Source organism: Macrobrachium nipponense, chromosome 35, assembly GCF_015104395.2.
Source record: "Macrobrachium nipponense isolate FS-2020 chromosome 35, ASM1510439v2, whole genome shotgun sequence".
Classification (NCBI taxonomy): Eukaryota; Metazoa; Arthropoda; class Malacostraca; order Decapoda; family Palaemonidae; genus Macrobrachium; species Macrobrachium nipponense.
In genome coordinates, this window is record NC_061096.1 from 30912763 (window position 1) to 30931117 (window position 18355).

At 43.7% G+C, this 18355-nt stretch overlaps 1 protein-coding gene across 1 annotated transcript; it reads right to left on the bottom strand.

Moving 5' to 3' along the window:
* Positions 1-3827: 3827 nt before the first annotated feature.
* On the bottom strand, positions 3828-7907 carry LOC135208547 (uncharacterized). The gene is made up of 2 exons (XM_064240851.1): positions 5674-7907; positions 3828-5266 (listed from the first exon to the last, which is right to left on the bottom strand). Exon 1 carries the CDS (start codon positions 7764-7766, stop codon positions 6291-6293), a length of 1476 nt encoding a protein of 491 aa, XP_064096921.1. The 5' UTR covers positions 7767-7907; the 3' UTR covers positions 3828-5266; positions 5674-6290.
* Between the last annotated feature and the right edge of the window lie 10448 nt (positions 7908-18355).

An 18355-nucleotide genomic window follows, 5' to 3' on the forward strand; every position in this document is an offset into this window, starting at 1 on the left:
AGGTAAAAGTAATGGGAGTTTTAGGACAATGCTGAAAAGGACGAGCGATATGCCAAATTAAATAAAAAAAAATATACTAAGGTAAAAACATGATGATTTGGATTACTATAACGTACAGATTTCATGTTATATAAGTGAAGAACACCTACTTATCCGGTACAAGTTACCCTTATAGGGTCTCGTGTCCGTCTCGACCTAAATAATAGTCACCCTGATAAGTACATTTTCTTTGAAAACTAGATATTTAAAAGAGAAAATGGACCGAATGCGACAGAGCTATGTTGATAATTGATAATCATAGCCTTGATTCTATAAGATATATTTGAAGAACGCCCAGGCCTAACCTACAAGGTGAAAGTGGAAGCTTTCATGCTTTGATTTAACTATAAATCAGGATCTACATGCTATCTAATATAAATGCAGCTGATGTTTTCCTACACCTGTGACATAATCGTACTACCTAGTATTGCCAATAAACATACAATAGTTAACTTGAAACAGACCTAACCCACGGGCTAAAAACTGACCGACGATAAACTTATCATGGTCATTGTTCTATTAAGTATAATGATTATGAAGTTATTGCTGTTATAAGCCTTTACAGATGACATGGCGGTGAAATTCATACCATATTTAACCATTATCGAACACATGGAAGTTGACAAATACTAATCTTAAAATAAAGCCACTAGATATTCGGGCTTTGTTCGTAGTGCTTTTGTTTGCTTACAACAAGTTAGTGCTAACGACATATAGCTCATCGCTTCATGTGGACAATGAATCTCACTATCCTCTGTACAATTCAGTACAAGTGGTGATTTCCTCTTTTCCAGAATATAATTCACAAATCAGCTGTGGAGTAGAAGCACGGGTGCAGTGTGTGCTGATTCACAATGAAAATGATTTATGGGAACTGTCTAAGTCATTATTATTATTTTACAAAGCCTGTGTCACGGTGAAGAATGGAAATGTCGAAATGTGTTATGCGTACACCTAAAGAGGAATGCAACGCGCAATCCTCTAACTTTAAAGGTAGAAAAAAAAATATTCTGGGTCTGCTTTACCTTGTAAAGAAAATGCAAAAGAAAAAAAAAGTCGAAGGCTCCAATTTTTTTTTTCGCAAAGATGAAAGGGATAAGGAAATTATGGACCAATATAAAAATGATATATACATACTATTCAAAAGACCGCGGTGGAGTTTGCAACTTAAAAAGTTATCGATGCACCATATATGCGTAAGGGTTGAACCTTCGTCCCGTGCGAGTGAGGTCTCTTCTATTAAGTAACATTAATATCTTGCAAGACATAAAGCAAAGAGGGTTCCCTTCCTGAGGCCACTATGTTTTTGGCAAGGTCTTGTTAGAATGCGAAAAAAAGGTGGGAAAATTGCTATTATTGCCTTAAATGTAGGCGGATGTGGTTTTAGAGGAAGCCTGATAACTCTATAACACTGAGTTGCAATACCCCAAAAAATTGTAGTTTTTCCACTGTCTATCTGTATTACAAAAGGTAAGATAAAATACAATACGTAATCATGACTACTTAATGTCGGGATTTTCTCCGACTTTTATTATTTTTGTTCTGATTCGTGCCCTGATGTTATGGGCCGATGGCAAGGCCTTGAGGAGGCGCACTCTCTAAAACTATCTGGGTGGGATTCAATAAAATTTGGTCAACAAAATACAGTTTTATTACAAAAAATAAACATTTAAACACATTAACAATACACTGAACATGAATGAAAGAGCATCACGGGCGGCTAAGCCAATGTGCATTAAGAACCAACACTGAAATTGACGTTACTAGCAAAATTCCACTGCACACGAAGTTTCTTACTACTCTCATTAATTCAATTCAAGGAACCTAAAAGCTCTCATGGCTTTGTTACGTGGTAGCCCTTAGGGTCTTTGATATCATGGCGCTTGAAAAGCACTAAGTCCACGACTGGACGAAAAAAACACAGTAAATCTAGACCCATTTACTCTAAATCACAAATAAATGACATTCTTACACTTGCAGCTTTCGTTTGCTGCGCAAATCAAGTCCCTCATCGCAGGGATGACACATCTATACATGGATAAAGATAACTTACAGTTACGGCAGAATTCGACCTGGCATGGCGATGGCTGGGAGCCGGAGAATCGAGAGACACAATAAAACATCACGGTACTTAGGACGTTCAGGACTAGGGCAGGAATGAGACGACAGAGACGTCGCTTCGCCCTACTTCAAAGGAAACTTATGCTTTCCCGCGTAAACTACAGAATCCTTGTAATTCAGGCGGGAATCATCGCTTATTTAGGCATTACGGAGATCAATGAATCTACTTTACTTGTGAATGGGAAGAATGACAGTTAAGTTATCATCTGGGATCAATGAATTGACTTAAAGTTCTGGCTGAAGGCCGTAATCTGCAAATTCTTGAATGGCTACGGAGTCCTTGGCTCCAAATCTCTACATAGACAATTTAGCTTGTACTAGGCAATAGCAAATCATATTCATTAATGAAAATTCAGTGTCTTCATTACTATAAGACGCGCGCCTTCCCCTTTAGGCATTTAAGAATTACGTCTTAACTCTGTCGCGTATTGGACAGCTTTCTGCTCAATGAATTGCCCGCAAGATCCCTCAGTCTTGCCCCAATTTAACGCAACACTTGTGAAGTTAAATGGCGGGGATTTCGAATGATCAGTTCGAAATTCCCGACATACTCCACACCCGAAGTATGGGGCATTGAAATGTTGGACAATTCAGGAAAGACTGAGCTCGGGGGGGTGAGTAACCACTCCTACACTACTCAGTCAGGCTCGCTTGCGTAGCGCTCCACAGCGACTCTAACAGAGTACGCAAAAAACATGACATGGCAAAAAAAAAAACATCAATATTTACACCCCGCCCGGGTAATCAATGTCACACATATACAAATAAAATATCAATGGCAGATTATATATATATATATATATATATATATATATATATATATATATATATATATATATATATATATATAAATGTACCCATACACATAAGGTAGACATGAATCAGCATAGAAACTCAATAGGCAATGGGCCTGCAATAAGATCAAAAGCATAAATGGAAAATCACAATCAAGGAAACATGAATATACAGTCTCATAAGGGCAATCTGCCTTTACTCAATCAATGGCATGAAAAAGGAAAGCAGTTCAATGTATGTACAACTTTGTATGCAACAAGCATAGACTTTAGGCACTCGCCTCAAAATGCAATGCAACATGCAAGAGAAACTTCTATATTAGGCTCTTCACCTTCAACTCACGCTTCTATAAAGCAATATGTTCAACTCAATAAGCATTTCTCAAATTCAAATAGGAACACTCATAAGGCACTCTGCCTTCAACATTCTTCATGCAACACGCATTATGCTTGTTGCACACATTCTAGAGTTATTATTGAAGGCTGTGCTTCAACAACTCCAGAATGCGCGCACAAGCATAATCAGATCGACAGGCCATTCACCTTTAATGAAACATAGATTACAACTGATTCAGTATGTACTCTTTCACGGGACACATGCCCTCAAAACTCTTTCACTTCTCTATAAGAAGTACTCATTACTCATATACATTTTTGGTAATTTACCTTGAGGGTGGGGGCTATCTCCGCACAACGCTTGACTTGTTTGCACAAGAGGGGGGCTCCCACTACCTTACGCTAACCCGACGCACTTCCATCCTCTGAGGATTCAACTCGCCTACTCTTACTTGGGTCCACCCTCCCTGCCTACCAGAATAAGGGATCTTCCCGTTTTCTTTCACTGTTTCTAGCTATAACTTAGATATAGTCGCTTTCCATTAAGCGCTTCATTAACTCGCGCTGCTTAGCAGCAGCCTTTCTCAAAGGGTGTGCGGAATGTCTTTGTCCGCCTAACTGAACGTCAACATCGCTACCACTCGATACCTCAGTATCATTCACTTCAGCACTCTCTCTTACCGCATTGGTATCGCTCGAATCGTTACCAATATCGTCAGTGTCTTTTACGTCACTCAAGACCTTTGTGGCTGGTTGTTCGGATGTTGCAGCCAGTGCCATTCCTTGGTCGTCCCCAGACGTCACAACATTTCCTGGAACACCTACTGCTGGGCTGTACGCTCCCTCGTCTCGGACCTCTTCGTTGCCGTCGTCGTCACGCACCATCTCCTCCGTCGCACCATCAACATCGTCACGCTGTTCATCTCCAACGCCATCATCGTCATCTGAGGGGGCAAGTTCCAGGGGGACCAATTGGCTGACAGCACGCAGGGACTCAACATCTTCGAACAATACCTTGGCCGAACACACGGCACCGTCGTTGTCCGGGTACGTCTCCACGACGCGTCCAAGGGGCCACGTTGCCCGCTTTTGATTTTCTTGCTTTACTAATACGATGTCTCCGGGGTGCAGCTTGGTGGGTTCCCCAGACTGACAATCGTGTCAGGCTCTTAGGGTACTTAGGTACTACTTCCTCCACCTCTCCCGGAAGGCTTTCAAAGTGTCTGTTAGCTTTAGATATCGATCCCATAGCCTCCGGGAGGTGAAGGTAGCATTAAGGTCTTCATCTGGCAAAACAGGTGCCATTAAGTAAATTAAGTGACCTCGCACTAAATGAGAGGGGGTGAGGACCTCGTCCTCGCACTTGTCACCGCTATACATCAACGGCCTATTATTAACTACCGCCTCCGCCTCTTTCACTAGAGTTAATACGTGGGCCTCCGGCAGATACTTTCTCCCGAGGGCAATCTGAAGGGCACGCTTCGTAACACCAATCAGACGTTCGAAAAAAACGCCTTTCCACGGCGCACGGGGGTTTGAAATCGCCATTCTACGCCAGTCCTCCTCAGGAACTGCTGGACTTCATCCTCTTCATAAAGTCCCTGAAGGAGGTTGCTGGCCGTCTTGAACGTTTGGTGGTTATCAGAAGTGATTAAGGTTGGGGCTCCATTCGTAGCACTGAATCTTCGAAGAGCTAGAACAAATTCCTCCGCTTCCAAGGAGGGGCAGAAATCTAAATACATGGCCCTGGTGGCCATGCACGTCACGATGAGGATATAGCCTGGTCGCGTTTCTGTTTGTATGGCCGCGGTGTGGTCCACGCCGACTGCGGCAAATGGTTTCTGCAAGATGATCCTTTCCTTCGGTAGGGGGGGTGGTGGTGGTTGTCTCATCAGCGGTTGGAAGGCTAGCACACACTCTGGACACTTCCGTACAACTTGCTTAGCAATAGACCTCAGGCCCGGCGTCCAGCATTTCTGTCGAAAAATCGCCATTAGCGTATTGACATTACAATGGAGGTGCAAATCTCCATGCCAAATACTTTTTTAAGTATGCTCTGACTAAATGTCCCTTAGCAGGCAAAAGAATCAAATGTTTCATCTCTTCAATTTGGGACACTCGTCCCCTAGTGCAAATCAATTTATCTACTATAATTAAATTTAATTGATTCACAAAATTCAATATCTCACGAGGGGGTCTGACCTCACCCTCCAAATATGCATAGACAGTAGGTAAATAGAATCTTTGCTCTAATAAGGCAAGAGCTCGAAAAGGATCCCTTTTCACTTTTGCAAACTTTAACACTAATCTGGTTACTCTAATCAAAATTCGGAACTCAACCTCCCTGAGTAGTAGTTCCCATATCCCTCCTGGGGGAATAGACCTTGTTTCTTCCCTCAGTTCCTGCACCGCCGCTACCACGGTTCTGATATTCGTTAGATCTGCCTCTTTGAAAGGAACAGGCTCTCCTGGGATTCCCAAGAACTCTGCACCCTGGTGCCAAAGAGGGTTCTGCTGCAATTACTGGATTGTTGCGCCCCTAGACAAGACATCAGCAGGATTCTGTTTGCTGGGCACATACTTCACACTGAAATCACAAATCTGGCGGAGAAAAACAACTTCTGCCACACAGTTAGATATAACGATATTTTTGTTGTCCTTGGCATCCGGGGATGCCACCCAGGCTAATGCAACTTTGCTATCTGACCAGATACTAATCTCTTGTGGCTCTATTAGCCCTTTAATCGTTTTCGCTAGCCTACAACCTAGCAGCAAAGCTAAAAGTTCTAATTTAGGGATGGTGATTTTGAGCATCCCTTTCGGAGTGATTCTCATTTTGCTGGTGAGTAATATTACGTTACTTTCTTTATCTCTGACATACGCTACAGCACCATATGCCCTACTACTGGCATTGGTGAATATATGGAGTTCGGATCTTCTGACTCCTGCCGCTCTAGGAAATGTTAAATCACTGACTGATTTCAACTCTGCTAACAGTTCTCACACTTCTTTAGCCTTTTCCTTACATAACACGTCATCCCATCCAATCTCTTGTTCCCAAAGTTGTTGGAGAAACAGCTTTCCCCTAACAAATAAAAGACTGACTAGACCTAGCGGATCGTAAATTGACACTAGCAAAGATAGTACCCTAGGTTTCGTAGGTACCCATCCCTCCCCCAATTCACGAATCCTCTCACTCTCTTTCACACACAGAGAGTCGACGTCTCGAGCCCATCTCAGCCCGAGCACGCTCACATTCACAGGTTCTTTCCACTCTCTCTCGCTATCGAAGGCTATACTGTTCGTTGCCCACCCTTCTAACTGCATTCTGGCCCTATCCAAACTTGCATGGACAGATTCTTGTTCTTTTTTCATCTCATCCAGACTTTCAAAGGTACTAACATAGTTATCAACGTAAAATGACTTACTTAATTCAGGTCTTCCTTCTAAACTAAAATGATGACTCAATACTTGTTGTAACAAAAAGGGACTAGCCGTGATGCCAAACACCACGACTCTGAAAGCGAAGGTCAGCGCTCGACCTGCTACCTCTCGCCACAGGAATCTTGTATATTTGGCATCACGGGGATCTAATAGTACTCTATGAAATGCTTTGCTTATGTCTGCAAGCATGGCGTATTTATTCATTCGAAACTTTAGAAGCAAATTATAGGCCAACTCTACTAAATTAGGCCCAGGTAACAGGCATTCATTTAAGGATTTATTATTCTTAGCTTTGGATGAGGCATTGAATACGATTCTAAGGGGGGTCGTGCGGCTATCTTTTTTAATGCCGAAATGCGGCATGTAGTATCCTTCTATTTTTGGATCTTTTACTTCATATATAAATCCTGCCTCCAGGTATTTGTTGATCACTCCCTGATATTGATTATAGCATTCCTTGTCTTTCTGAAATTTGGTTTGCAGTGAATCCAGCTGTGCTACAGCATTTCTAAAGTTTGTTTCTGGCTTACCTTCTGAACGGAACGGCAAACTAACCTGATATCCCTCAGGCTTCTTCGTTACACTCTGCGAAACCTTTTGCATGGCTTCTGCTTCGCGGACAGTGTACTGCTCGGATGGGGCGATGCCTACCGTATCCAAACGCCACCATTCATTAACATCAAATGCAATTGGTTCGCTCGCAACCCTACATACCCTGAGCGTTCTCACATGATCTATCTTGTGACCTTCTAATAGCCACTGTGGCACTCTCCCATATGGCGACATGCCATTATGGGTCAGAAAAAGACTTATCCCGTAGATCTTTTCTACTCCAATAATGAAATAATTAAAATAGTCTGCACCCACAAGAATGTGCACGTTTCGTAACTTATCGCTCTTACTGTCAGGATCTGCTAACGTGACTCCCTTCCCTACTAGGTGTTGTCTTACTCTTACATAACCTGCGTTATGAATCGGGACGTCTACGTTCTCGTGAACAACTAGTTTCATTCGAACAATTCTATTACCCATCTCTACCCGGCAACTCACAACGTCATACTGGCCACTGATTTCTGCTGAACCAAAGGGAGCAATGTTCAACGCCACTTTGCCTACCACTGGCAGGCCTAACTGCTTTGCAGTTTTAGCGGAGATAAAGCTTCGTTGACTCCCAGTGTCCAAAAAACAAGAAGCGAAACCCCGTTTACTCCCCTGCTTGTGATGGATCTTGGCCATGCCCGTTGGCAAAATCGAACAGGGAAGATCTACACTAGACGTTTGGGCTACTTTGGCGCTCTTACACGGTTTTGATTCTACTTTCTCTTTGGGCGGACGGGGGTTTCTATCGTGCTGCCTGGGTGTCGCATTTACTACAGGGCGGGAGATTGTAGCTTGACTGTTACTTACTAAACTGGGATTATTTCGGGACGAAGTGGAGGGAACTGAATGTGCTTTTCTGAAGCTGCTATTATCACAAATGGAAGTATTATGATTATTTCCACAACTTTTACATGAATTGGGGTTAGGGCATCTATCAGTACGGTGACCTGACTGAAGGCAATTAAAACACAGGCCCTTCCTTAGTAGAATGCGGCGTCTGGCAGCCACGTCACTTACTCGGCGGCATCCGTGAGGCGGGTGCCGTTCATTGCAAAAGGGACAAGAATTATTCTGCATGGGTTTCGTTTTGGGTCTAACGCTGACATCGTTTTTCTTATCAGATTCTAATTTCTCGCCTCGCTGTAACGCGTCATCTTCCAACATGCGAATTATGAAGTCTATAGCTTCAAAAAATTCTTCTAAACTATAGTCGCATTTTCTGAGGTGTTCGACCACCTTTCGATAGAGCTTACCTTCTGACAACTTCTGATTGATAAGGCTCATGACCATGCCATGGCCTATATCATTAGTACTAAGCCTCTTTATTTGCTCAATGATCATTTTTAACTTAAACCTGAACTTCTTCAGCTCTACGGGGTTCAACGAGGATATGAATATGTTGGCAAGTTTTCGATGCAAGATCACGAGCGTTTGGTGACATTACCATATTGCTTATCCAAGAGATCTAACGCTACCTGGTAATTCGCGGTGGTTACAATTAGGGATTTAACGATCCTGAGCGGATCCCTGCCCAGAGTCCCTAACAAGCAAGTAAATTTGGACACGTCGTCCAAATCTGCCCTTCGATCCACGTGGATCGTGAACAATTCTCTGTAAGAAGCATATTCCTGCACTTCCCCTTCAAAAGTGGGGAGAGGCAGCGGTTTCAATTTGGGGAGGGAAACATTCCCTGTCTGAGTGACTTTCAGTTTATCGATTCGATTCAACAAAAGGGTAGAAGCTCGCACAGCTTCTGCTAAGGCTTGCCTGATTCTGGCATCTAAGCTAGATTCTAACTTTACGACTTGACGTTTGTACAGCTCTCGAAGCTGACCTTCTTGTCTCAACTGCGTGACCAAATTTTGGTACACGCTCTCAGAATATGTTTCTACTAATGCACGCTGTGATTCGGCCAGTAAGTCCACGGTGAGACTCAGCGAGGCCTCGATGTGGACAATCATAGCCACTGCCATTTTGGATTATTTACTCTACTTCTTAGGGGGGGTTATGCAAACTAGGAAATGAGGATTTTTCTTACGTTAGGAAGACGGGGTACAAAGACTAGTGGCACGTGTGGCCAATTGCACATCGGAACAAGCTGAGCCTAGTTGTTTTGTCTGTCTCTCTCTCTCCTGATCAATCTCATCAAACGATTGAGGAACGCGTTACGGATTTTTGAATCAAAATGGACTCCGTCCCTTTGTTTGCCTTCACGGTAGGCACGAGAGTTCATAGGCAAGTGTCGGACTCCGTACCGACTTCTTTTGTGTAGTATTTGGAGATTCTCGCATTAAAGTTCTTTACTTTATTGACATATTCAACGGAATTGATAGCAAAACTATTATCAGGGAGATACTCTCTGATCTCTGCGTCGCAGATAGCAATGATTTCACAAATTTTCCTCAAGCGTTCGATAAGAGTACGTAAATTATCTCAAACGGTTTTGGGGTGATCGATTGCCAGGTCGTTTCCTCCTATATATAACACGACCAACTCATACCGTCTCTGCCAGAATGATAGACTACTATCTAAAAATTGACTGACCAGACCTCCTGGCCTTCTATAGATCTCAATCTGGTTATCTGAACACTGTGGCAGATTTGGTGGGAGCTGACTGTGTCCTATCAGGGATACCCTATAGACCATACTTTATTGAAATTTCCCTTCAAGCTCTAGAGAGCACTTGTCATCCGGTTCGAAGGACCAAATGTCGGGATTTTCTCCGACTTTTATTATTTTTGTTCTGATTCGTGCCCTGATGTTATGGGCCAATGACAAGGCCTTGAGGAGGCGCACTCTCTAAAACTAACTGGGTGGGATTCAATAAAATTTGGTCAACAAAATACAGTTTTATTACAAAAAATAAACATTTAAACACATTAACAATACACTGAACATGAATGAAAGAGCATCACGGGCGGCTAAGCCAATGTGCATTAAGAACCAACACTGAAATTGACATTACTAGCAAAATTCCACTGCACACACAGTTTCTTACTACTCTCATTAATTCAATTCAAAGAACCTAAAAGCTCTCATGGCTTTGTTACGTGGTAGCCCTTAGGGTCTTTGATATCATGTGCTTGAAAAGCACTAAGTCCACGACTGGACGAAAAAAACAATAAATCGAGACCCATTTACTCTAAATCACAAATAAATGACATTCTTACACTTGCAGCTTTCGTTTGCTGCGCAAATCAAGTCCCTCATCGCAGGGATGACACATCTATACATGGATAAAGATAACTTACAGTTACGATCGAATTCGACCTGGCATGGCGATGGCTGGGAGCCGGAGAATCGAGAGACACACTAAAACATCACGGTACTTACGACGTTCAGGACTAGGGCAGGAATGAGGCGTCGCTTCGCGCCCCTACTTCACAAAGGAAACTTACGCTTTTCCGCGTAAACTTACAGAATCCTTGTAATTCAGGCGGGGGGAATCATCGCTTATTTAGGCATTACGGAGATCAATGAATCTACTTTACTTGTGAATGGGAAGAATGACAGTTAAGTTATCATCTGGGATCAATGAATTGACTCAAAGTTCTGGCTGAAGGCCGTAATCTGCAAATTCTTGAATGGCTACGGAGTCCTTGGCTCCAAATCTCTACATAGACAATTTAGCTCGTACTAGGGAATAGCAAATCATATTCATTAATGAAAATTCATAGTGTCTTCATTACTATAAGACGGGCTCCTTCCCCTTTAGGCATTTAAGAATTACGTCTTAACTCTGTCGCGTATTGGACAGCTTTCTGCTCATGAAATTGGCCCCGAGATCCCTCAGTCTTGCCCCAATTTAACGCAACACTTGTGAAGTTAAATGGCGGGGATTTCGAATGATCAGTTCGAAATTCCCGACAACTTAGGTCACAAAATGGGAAGTTACTTTCACTGCAAGATACAACAAAGAAATATTATTATCATTATTTTATTAAAAATAATGGCAAAATTCACAGAATTTATTTTATATAAAATTCTTTCAATTCTCCTTATGATTTGTCTTTCTGGCACGCTGGTATTATAAAGCAGTTGTCCAATATTCATCGTGCTGTAGGTTGTCAACGGAATTTCGGGCTGGTGTTATCAAAGGCAAACTGGTAATCAGGGACAGGCTGGGGTTGTCAACAAGTATACAGGTGTGTCTCATAGGTCGGGAACAGGTCGTAGTCATCAGGGGTCTATCCGGTATTCCTTGTTCTTTCTTCTTTTCTGGTTTTTCTATAGGTGTCTACATGTTTTGGCCACCTCGTTTGGCCATCTTCGGGATGGAATCGCTGAGTGCAATGGCCTGTGTCATTGTTGTTGTTGTATTGAACCACAGGCCTTTCCCTTGTTCGGCCCGTAGGTGATCTGAAAAGATTCTATAAGTGCTTTATTAGGTTTGTGAAGTTGGAAATACTTTTAGTTGTAGAGATAGGAGTGAACAGGGGAAGGATGATGGTAGCAGTAAAAGAGGTCCATCATGTCATAATGAAGTAGAAGTTTGAAAAATGTAAGGCTTTCGAATATTAGAGAAACTGTGCAGGTGGGGTTGTCCAACCCTTTACTCCCTTGGGTCCCTGCGGAAGGATTTTGGTGGTAGGTAAAGTTTAGAAGAATGATAGTGGATGATGTAGATAGAGCCTTACAGTGAGGGTGAATGATGTCACTTTAGCTTTTTTACCTTGGTGGAGGTGGGTTGTAACTTGTAGAGCATCTGGGCATGCTCTTCTAAGTTCCCTATGATTGTTTTTGCGACTGTGACAGCTGCATGCACAGCATCTTGTGAATTTAAGTCTATTTGTGTTTCACCTCTTAGCCGTGCTGTTTCTCTGCACTTCAGCAGGTAGTGAAGGAGTGGTTGCTGTGTTTCTTCCTCACAGTGTTCACATGGTCTGACACTGTTTTCCACAGTTTCCCAGCAGGCTTTGTATCCTAGCCTGAGTCTGTGGATGACCACAGCAAGTTTTCTTGGTGTGTGCCTGTCTATGGGAGGAGGCACTAGATCAGTCGACCACTTATACCATCTGGCTGACAGGGAGTTCTTTTCTATCCACTTTTGAAGGTCTTTTAGCAGGTTTTCTTTGCAGAGTGGTTTCATTGCATTCTTAACTTGTTGCAATGCAGGTTGTGTGTATTTGCACTCTGTCAATGTGCTTTGTGCTTTTGGCTAGCTCATCGGCCTTCTCATTACCTGGAATTCCTATATGTCTGGGTATCCAGTTTAAAGTGACAGGTCTTCCTCTTTCGGTGTGCTGATGCAGCAGTGTTTTAATTCCAGCCAGCAGATCCTTGTTTTCTTTATTTTTTAATTGTTGCAAGGCTTGCATAGAGGATTTTGAATCAGTGTGGATGATTACAGGCCCTTCTTCATTCTCTAGCGAGTATAGCAGTGCCTGTCTTATTGCTATTAGTTCTGTCTACATAGTGGAGGCATGGTTGGAGGTCCTCCAGCAAGCTGTGAGTTTGCTTGAATATACTGCAGCTCCCGTAGTTTGATTTTCGGGATCTACAGTGCCATCAGCATAGTATGTTTGTGCCCCCATGATTTCAGTATTCCTGATTGACTCATAGGCCACAGCTCTTACCTCTTCTCTTGTGCAGTCTTCTTTTGCTCTTGGTAGGCTTGTATATTTATATGTTGCTGTGTCCTTCTTCCAGGGTGGGAGATGTTGTGTGCCCTGTGCTGTGTCTGGACTTAGTTGCCACAGTATCTCTGCCATACCTAGGCTCTTAATGTTGTCGCTTTGGTCCTTACCATAGGAACTCGGACTTTGGATCTCTGGATGTTTAGCTAGTTCCTCTCTGGCTCTATTCCTGAAGATGGAGTCTCTTTCTGAGAGGAACATCATGGCCATTGTGCTTGCATTTCTCTGTGCAATCCTATTCTCTAGTTTTGGCAAGTTAGTTTCAGGCCTGAGATTGCACAGTCTTGTCCACATGGGTGCTCCGAGCATGAGTCTCATTGCATTGTTTTGAATGACCTCCAGTGATTCTTTTTGAGCCTCCGTCAGCTTCATTAGGGTGGGGGCTGCATAGTCCACCAGTGTTCTGGTGCAGGCTAGGTAGTACTTCCTTTATATATGTTCATTTGCTCCCTCCTTCAGGGATGACATATATCTCATGGCTGCCAGTCTTGTATTTGCTCTTTCTTTCAAGTACTTTATTTCCTCCTTGAAAGTTAAGTGCTGGTCTGTGACAACTCCCAAGTACATGTAGTTGTCTACCCACTCTAGGGGCTCTGCTTCTATTGTTAGTGGCTGTAGCGGTCTATGGGCTTTTATTATCATGGCCTTAGTTTTATTTATATTTATTTTAAGGCCCAGCTCATTTCACTTATTGCTGATGTCATTGAGTGCCCTTTGCATTCTAGACATTCTAACGGTTCCTCTTGCTACTACACACACATCATCGGCATAGATAAAGATTTCTACGCCTTCTGGAAGCTGAAGGGAGGCTATATTTTCCATTAGTATGTTGAATAAAAATGGACTTAGAATTCCTCCCTGAGGGGTGCCATTTTCCAAGTCGTGGAATGTAGATATCACTCCTTGGAACTTTACTCTAGCCTGTCTTCCTAGTACATAGTTTTTTGTCCAGGCTAGTAGGTGTCCTTGGACTCCCTTCCTCACTACTGATTGGAGTATTGCTGCTGGGCTGGCTAATTCAAAGGCCTTTTCAAAATCTATGAAGACTACTGTGGCCTTCTTTTGATTTATGTAGCTGAGGACGTCTGTTATGCACTCTGTAGTTCCAACTCCTTCCTGATATGTGTATAGCTGCTTATATAGTGGACCAATCTTGTACTTCATTCTGTTTAGTACCATTTTTTCTCCAGTTTTTTCCATGCATGACACCAATGCAATAGGTCTTGGGTTTTCTGGATCTTTAGGCTTGGGGATTGGTTGTGTAACTGCTTGGCTGCCTCCAGGTCTGTGGTCTTGCATGCTCAACAAATGTCTTGTTTATGAGTCTTAGGAAAGCTGTTTCTCCTGCAGGACCCATGTTACTGATCATGGTGTATGTTATCCTGTCTGCTTCTGGTGCTGTCTCTGCCAACGTTATATACTGCTTTCAGTTCCTCTACAGTGTAAGGGGTGTCCGTATCATCTGGTCTAAGGCAGGCCGCATTGATCTCTTCCCATCTGATTGGTGCAAGCTGATCTTGAATTCTTCTGGTTTCAGGGGAGAGGTTGTCTGAGCTTGTCCTGTTGGCGAAGGATGTTGCTAGTCTTTCCGCTTCTTCTAGTGGGTGAGGGTGAGTTGCTACGGGAGTTCTCTTCTTACCGGCTACTCTGTTCGGCCACTTCCATAGCTCCGAGAGAGATGTATACTGTGACAGTTTTGTACACCATTCCATCAACTTTTCAAGTCTTTTCTCATTTAGATTCTGTTGAACATCATTTTTAACTGCTTGTAGCAGTTCTCTGTTGTCGTCCTTTTTCTGTAGAGCTTTGTGACCCTTTTTAGTTAGGTTTTCAGTCTTCTTACTTCTGGGCAGTGGTACCAGGAGTCTTTGTAGCTGTAGTCTCTTCTTCCTGCTCTCATGGGCATTGCCCTGCTTGCTGCATTGTGTATGGCCTCAACTAGATCTTTTTCTAGCTGATCTATGTCTTCTGGAGGTGTATATTGTGCTGCCCATTCTTCAAGGCTAGACGAGATACAACCCAGTCTGCTAGATCTTGCTTCCATGTTGGAGGAGGTGGTGGTATTGGAGGTAGTTGGTGCATCTCCAATTCTGTTATTGTGGCAAAGTGATCACTGACTAGTGTCGGGTGTACTTGCCATTTTGTTAGGTGTCTGATTATCGTTGCGGCAAATGTTAGATCTAATCTGCCTCCCCTTATGTGTGTGGGTTGCCCTGAGTTGAGCAGTGAGACTCCCTCAAACTCTTCTAAAGAGAATGCAATGTGTTCTCCAGGTCGGTTTGTGGTTGATGGGGATGATAGCAGAGGGTGATGTGCGTTAAAATCCCCACATATAACTGTTGGTGTATCTGCTGCATGTGCGAAGAGCTGTGTGAGTTGTAGTTCTCCTGGTTCTTCTCTATTTATTTTTCTATAGATATTGTATATGTTTATCTTCTGGTTTAACAGTGTGATTCTCACTGCTAGGGTTTCCACATTGTCGCCAAAAGGGATTGTGTTGTGTATTTTTACTGTTGGGATCGTATTCTTGTTGAGAATTGCCAATCCTTTGTCCGTGCCTATGCATGGGGTTGTATAGACATTATATCCAGTTAAAATTAGTGTAGCTATTTTCGTCCTTATTCCGCCAGCATTCCAATTGATGATCTTCAACATGATTGGTATGTTGAAGAGAAGCGTCTTGTGTCTCTTGGTGCGAATGTGATTCCTGTTTCTCCTGCTATATTCTCAGTGACTGATGATGATGATGAGGATGAGTTGGTGGATGAAGTGAGAGGGGTGGGGGTCACTGGGTTTGAGGATGTGGAAGGTGTAGGGTTGTGAGGGGATGTGGAAGGTGTAGGGTTGTGAGAGGATGTGGAAGGTAGAGGTGAGGAGGTTGGAGGAGTGGGGTTTGTTGCAGCATGGGTTGCTGCCTCCTGCATAGAGGTAGAGGAGGAGGGGGACTTGGAAGCTCCTCTAAGGAAGCTCTTTAGCAGTTCTTCAATACATTCCTGCATGGTTTCTTTGTTGATACTTCCCTGCATAATTCGGCTAGAGAAGTCAGTTATTCTTTCCCTTAGCTCCAATGTCCTTATGTAGATGGATCTTGGCAGTGGTTTGGGAGCTTGAGGACTTGTTTGCTGGGGGGTGGATCTTCTTGATGCAGACCTGGATCTTCTTCTGCTGTGGCTTGCTTCTCTTCTAGATTTCTCCAGTTCTTCTCTGGTGTAGAACCTTCTTCTCGGCTGAGGATTTGGGGTTTACTTTCCTCTTGATGCACTCCTTTCTTTCCTTGTCGCTTTGGGTAGGGCAGCCTTGACTCTTGCAAGTCTTTCAGGGCATCCCCAGGACATGGCGATGTGTGCCGTGCTGCAGTTGTGGCACTTTGCTGTTGTTGGTATGCCAGCTTTGCGCTTTTCAATGCACTCTTCAGTTGGGTGCCGCTTGCTGCAGATTGCGCAAATCTCATATTTGGCTTGGCACTGATTCTTATGGTGCCCAAATCTCTGGCACCTGTAGCACCTGAGAGGCTCTGGGTAGCATGTTTTAACACTATACTTCCCAAATACACCCAAGTCAATTTTCACGGGAATGTTTCTTACAAAGGTGACTAGGACGGCTTTGGTACGAATGTCTTCCTTGTTCTTCATCCTTACTGCAGCTGTTATGTTTTCCAGGTCAGTCAGGTGGCTTTCCGGTATCTCAAGAGGGTAGCCTACCACTACTGCCTTCTTAATTTTCTCCTCCTCTTTCAATTCTTTGATGTTGATGGCTGAGGTGGTTCTTAAGGTGCTGATCGTTTTTGGATCTTTGGATGAGATCGTCCATTGTCCTTGATGGTTAGGTTTTTCATGGTATTGTAAGTTCTTGTTCCTGTTCTGAAAGGCTGCTATAGCTCTGAAGCCTTTAGTGGGGGTGCTGGCTACAACCCTGAAGTGTACAATTCTTGCTCGGTTCTGGTTCTGGTTTCCCGTGGAGCTGGTCTGTTGTTCTGAGTGAGCTGGAGTGTCTTCTTTGAAGCTGGTCCTTTTGGCCTGTTTCTTTGTTCTTTTTGAGCTCACCAATTTCAAGTCCTTTTCATCATCTTCTTCGTCATCCTTAGTTCTTTTCCTGCTAAGTTCTTCAGTGGCTTCCATGTCAAGTGTGTCTTCCAGTTCTTGTTGCAATTGTTGTTGTTCCGTTGCCGACATCCTTAGGGGTGCTTCAAAGTCGAAGGTGCGGGGGGTGGGGGAGTGAAGACAGACAGTGCACCTGGTTGGGTTGTCCAACCCTTTAAAAGCCCTAGGGCCCCAGACAAAGTTATAGTTTAAGTAGAAAAATGAATTATAGTACCTGAAATTCAAATGTTATTACTGTTATTGGGGGGCCCTATATAGCCTATTGGTAGCTGTTTACTGACTTCAGCAGTTGCAGCTGGGGAATCCCCTTACTGCTCTCAGAGCAATAAGACGCCCCAGCAATCAAGTCCTACAGTCAGGGAATTCTTAGGGTAAAAAAAAAACTCTTAAAAGTTTATTAAAACACAAACTTACACTTGGCTTATAATGCCAATCCAATCTTATTACTCTGTCCTAAGTTCATGGCTTATAGGCGCCAAGCCTAATGGCCCTATGCCACTTACCACAGACAGCGAGAGTAGGAGATTTTGACTCTTGGGTCCTGCTTCAACTGGAGTTTTCAGACCACAACGGCTACCAGATTTCCCACAGGAGAGTCTGTTAGTATGGGAAGTTTAAGTAGTAGAAGGTACAGACCTATTCTATAGTCAGTGCTTATCAAATTGGCTGAATATCAGCAGAGTTTTCAAGGTAAAGCCTTCAGAAGTGGCAGCAGGCAACGCTGAAGGCGCCCTTCAGCAGCCTACACTGCAGGAGTAGCAGCAGGGGCGGCCCCTACAGGCAGGGGTCCCGAGTAGACAGCAGTGGCGGCAGCAGCAGCAGCAGCAGCAGCCTCTGGCCAGCAGGCAGCAGCAGAGGAGCAGCAGCAGGCAGGCAGGCCCTCAGAAAGCAGCAGCAGGCAGGCAGGATCCAGCAGCAGTCAGCAGGCAGGTCTCAGCAGAGCAGAGCAGGGGAGTTCTCACTCTGGGACAAGTGAGTGAACTGCGGTCTGTGTCGGATGGATTCACGCTATTTATTGCATTCGGGTGGTTTGAGGAGATGGGTACCTCACTTTTTATTGGGCAATACCTATGATGTCATAAGCGATGTCATCAGGGGGCCGGTTGTTGGTTGGCTGTCCTCTTTGTGGGCGGAGCCTCAACCTTATTGGTGATGGTGGAGGTCCCCTTGAAGGGCGTGCTACCAGGTCGTCCTCAGGGCGAGAGCTTGAGCTTCGATCACCCTCAGGGTTACTAGGGATGTCCTCCAGGATGAGCGCTAACACTTCTATTATCCTCAGGTCGTT